This window comes from Suricata suricatta, chromosome X (assembly GCF_006229205.1).
Source record: "Suricata suricatta isolate VVHF042 chromosome X, meerkat_22Aug2017_6uvM2_HiC, whole genome shotgun sequence".
Classification (NCBI taxonomy): Eukaryota; Metazoa; Chordata; class Mammalia; order Carnivora; family Herpestidae; genus Suricata; species Suricata suricatta.
Window position 1 is genome coordinate 19,589,753 of NC_043717.1, and position 4,433 is coordinate 19,594,185.

Here is a 4,433-nt window from a genome sequence, read left to right on the forward strand (position 1 = left end):
GCGCCCCCGCCCCCCGCGCGCCCGACTGGTCCGCGGCCTGGCTGGGCGGCGGGCACCCGCTCCGCGAGCCCGGTAGTCACGCCGCGGCAGCACCCCTCCCCCTCGCCTGCCCCTCTCCCCAAAGGTCCGGCGCGCTAATTACTACAAATTGAAACTAATTAAGCTTCTCTTCCCTTTCCCATCACCCTGGGAGCTTCGGCGAGACCCAGCCCCCGCGGGCAGGCTTACCCCGTGGTCACCGAGAGGGGTGCCGGAAGGGTCGCGGGGAGGGAGAAGCCACGGTTCCCCGCGCGGGGAGGAGTGCGCAAAGTGGGTTACAGATTGCAAACCTGTTTGGGGTCTCCTCCAGAAACCTGAGTTGTTTAGATTTTTTCAAATGTATACGTTTCCCAGTGCCTGGATAAGTGATGTAATGACATTTGTCGAGTTAAGATCTGCCACTTGGATATCCCCTCGCTGCCTTTCCATCACTGTTTCTCCTGCTCCTCCCTCCCTCTCTCTCTCTCTCTCTCTCTCTCTCTCTCTCTCTCACACACACACACACACACACACCCTCCTCCCTGCGGGTATACCTTGGAGCCCGCCCCCTCGGAAGCCAACGCCTTGGCTTCTTGGTCTCGCCGTTACCTGTCATCTCTGACCGCGCACTTCCTTGCTACATGGCACTTTCCATGAACAATTTCCTTCGCCTTCCTAGCCAAGACTCCCGCTCGCTTCAGATTTCTGTCTCCACGATCAACAACGTCTACGGTACAGCCACCCACCCTTGAGCCCACCCCACGTCCGGAGCCCGGGACCCTCAGCTCCCGCTGTGTAAAGACCCGCGGGAGCCGAGACGCGGGCGGAAAGCGCTGCGGCGGCGTCCTTAACTTTTGCAGGAAACCTGAATCCCTCTAAGGATCACATTCAAACCAGGGGCCTCTGCCAGGAAAAGGCGCTTGCAGATAAACCGTGGAGGCTCCGGGGCGCCAGAGCCCACCCCGGCCTCTGTCCCCTCAGCGCCTGCATAGAGCATTCACACTTCCTTTTGTTAAACATATAACTTTTTTTATTTTAAGCGTGACACTTCTCCACTAGATAGCAAGGAAAAGTGGTAACAATTACACATTACACAAAAGTACTGTACCATTGCCTTTATCTTGAAGGTTTCGGAAGCCTCTACAGTTAATAAGTTAAATAAAGGGCTTGAGTACATAAATATTTGTCTAGGAACCCTACCGTATCTACAACACAGTAAGAATCTACAGGAGGACAAACTTTTACCATACCACGCTGAGTGCAATTGCGTTATAACATTTCAAATATACAAAGCTCTGTTCTTTTTTTTTTTTTTAATAACAATGGTATGTACAGAATCAATAATCACAGTTTGGTGACTTCAACAGTCCATATTCTAGCAGAGTATTTCCCTTTGGTTTGATATAAAAACCTTGGTTGGTGTATGATAAAGAAGAGAACAAGAACAAGACGCCCCTTTCTGTTAAGTGCACTGTTAGCTATCTTACAGATTCGCATTCGCTTCCCTGGCCCTGGCTTCACGCAGGGGCCCGCGCTGGGAGATCAACTTAGAGCGCCAAAATGCTATTTCACGGGGGGAAAAAAGCTAAGTGGGGTGTCAGGAGGAAGAGAGGTTGGGTTTCTTAATTTTTAAACTTCAATACCAGGCGTCTTGGCGAGAAAACCTCCCCGATGTTTTCAGTAAAGTAAGAGCTGTAGAGAGTGGATGTTCAGAGTCGGAGCGAGGGGGCGGGGGCGGGGGCGGGGGCGGGGGCGGGGGCGGGGGCGGGTGGACAGCCAGCCGAGGAGGTGCCACGTCCCGTAGCGCCAAGGGCTGCCTTGCCCGCATCCGGGCTGCTGCGAAGGCGGCTGCGCTCTCTCAGTGCCGTCTCGGGAGTGTGCTGGTCCTCTGTTTCCATTTGGTCTTGAGTGGTGCTGAGTGAGGTGACCTTTCGGGGTGCGCCCGGGGCGCGAGCGTGGAGGGCAGCCTTTAGCACACCTCCTTGCCCGTGCTGGTGCCCGGCAGGATGTTGAGCTGCGTGAGCTGCGCGGCGTGCTCCTTGGCCTTGAGCCTCAGCGCCGCTATGCTAGAGGCGCGTCTGTCTGCGGCCGCGGTGGCCGGGTCGGCCAGCGCGCCCGATGCCACCGCGCCCTCCACGGCCGGCGTGGGCTGTCTCAGGAGCGCGGCCGCGGTCGACGCGCTGGTCAGGGGGGCCATGGTGGAAAACAGCCTGCGGGGAGAGCAAACAGCGCGGTCACGGCCTCGGGAGCTGAGCGCGGCGCCGGGGACAGCGTTGCCCGCCGCCTCTCACCAGGGACACTGAAGGCCACCGAAGGGCGCGGGCGGGCGCCGCCGCGGAAGCCCGGCGTCGCAAGGCTAGGGTGGGCCGCGGGCTGGGGAGCATGGGCGGTAGGCGGCGGTGCTCTGAAAAGCCTTTACTAGAGCAGGGAACCGACGGAGGGGGGAAGAAAGGCCATGGGGCCAGAGATCCTGAAGGGACCAGAGCCAGGGCGGAGGCAGGGCCTGCGGCCCAAAACCCCACGGCCCAATTGCTTGGATTCTGTGGTTTCGCCTAAGAAGGGGTTGTATTCCCAGACCGGGAGCTCCAATTGCAGGAAGAGAGGAGAGAGACAAAAAGAAGAGGAGAGATAGAGGGAGGAGTAAAAAAGAGAAAGAAGGGAGAAAGCAGGATTAAAACTGAGCAAGACCTAGGCTGCAGACTTGGTACTCCTCCTAGGGCGCCTCCTAGGCCAGGGACTCCTCTTGCCCTGGGAAAGCTGGCCTTGTTAGTCGGCCTTCCCGCCGACAAGGCCACCCTCCCGCGACAGACTGAGCTGCCCGTGCCCAGCCAATGCCCGCGGGGTAGGGGTGTGGGGCGCCCGCCTGTTGATTTCCGTTCCGTAGGCCGTTCTGACCCGCCCTCCGCCCGACCCGGCGCAGCGACACCCTTTCCCCATCGCCCTCCTGTGTCCTTCAGCCTCTCGCCCCAGAGAGCCTCCGAACTCGTGACCCCCGCGAGCGGGGCACGTCGACGCCCAGGCCTGGGACCCTAGTCCGTGCCACCGCCACCAGTCGGCGCCGGGATTGCTTCTCGCGGCGCCTCCACCTCCCTCCCCCAGCACAGTGCCCTGCTGCTGAGACCAGAGCAGCCCCTGGCCATCCCACTGCCACCGCAACTACCACCCAACCTACCTGCCCCCACCCCCAGGTCCAGGGTTTTGGCTCCGGGCTCCTGCAGGGCTAACCCTGAGTCTCTACCATTAGAAATGAGCCCCCTAGGGTTGGAGCGGAGCCTCTCGCTTCTCCCAGGCCACCTTCTACCCCTCATGCCACGCCACCACACTCCTCTTCAGTCACTCCAAGTGTTCTCAGTCTGGTGCTCCAGCCGGGGTCTGCCGGCTCTTACAAGTCACTTGTCAGAAGGGAAGGGGCGGGGGGTGGGCGAGACACACAGGACTTAAAATTGTTTTCTCAGAAAAAATAATAAAGTGTGGCCTGGAGGGGGCGTAAGATGCTTTGGTTCCACTAGGTAAACTGAGTCACTAACAATACTTCAGAGCACTTGCTGTTTATTTTGTCGGTTTGTTATGTGAAGCTACTTCTACTTGGTGTCTTTTTCTGAAAATTTTCTCTAAGATGATTTTTTGTTAAGTGGCTGCGCCGTTGGATGAATCTATTATTTCTTTGTTCTCCCAAAGAGAGATCATTGAAGCTGCATTTAGTTTTATTTTCACTGCACTTTCCAACTTAATACATCCCTCCTTTGTTTCTTTGTCTGTGTGATTATACAGACTTTTTATTCCATCATTCGATGTTCATTTAAAGAAAGGGAATTATAATATATGATGAACTGTTTCTTTTATTTCGTTGTCTTGTGCCACAGCGAGGGTCGGGGCTTGCATGTGGGGAATGGCTGGCAGCGGGTCACTTGAGTGACAGGGAAGTTGAGAGTCTGGGGAAGAAAAAAGAATCCTTTGCGCCCAGAGGGCCCCTGACTCCAGCGCTCCTGTGGAAACCGGGACTGCGCTGCCAGGCCAGGCCCTGAAGCACGGGGAAGAATTTCTGCAAAATCTGAGGAGTCACCCCAGCTCCGAAGCCTCCACCTGTGCACGTTACACACGTGCCACCTGTGGCCTGAGCTGCTGCTGCCTTCCAATGGTACTTTTACAGCTTTCACTGACACCCCCAGTTGTCATGGTTGTTGTTACTGCCACCGCCCTCCCCTATGCCGCTCAGTCCCAAGTCATCCCCTTCAGGAGCCACAACGAGGCAAATTAGAGAGTATTTTCTTTGACTAAATCTCCGAGAGTTGGCCAAAGGGCAAAGATGTTGTGTGGCCACTACCTGTGTCCGGTCTCCCGTCTCTCCTCCCTGACCCCAGCCACTGTGTAAGAGAGAGAGAGAGGGAGAGAGAGAGAAGGAGAGAGAGAGAGAG

General features: G+C 56.8%; 1 protein-coding gene across 1 annotated transcript in view; it reads right to left on the bottom strand.

Annotated features, from left to right (window-relative positions):
- Positions 1 to 1,779: 1,779 nt before the first annotated feature.
- ARX (aristaless related homeobox) overlaps positions 1,780 to 4,433 on the bottom strand; it is a 9,755-nt gene continuing 7,101 nt past the window's right edge. Inside the window, exon 6 of the mRNA XM_029929630.1 lies at positions 1,780 to 2,302. Coding sequence (XP_029785490.1) covers positions 1,988 to 2,302 — 315 coding nt within the window. The 3' untranslated portion in view covers positions 1,780 to 1,987. The remainder of the gene's footprint in view (positions 2,303 to 4,433) is intronic.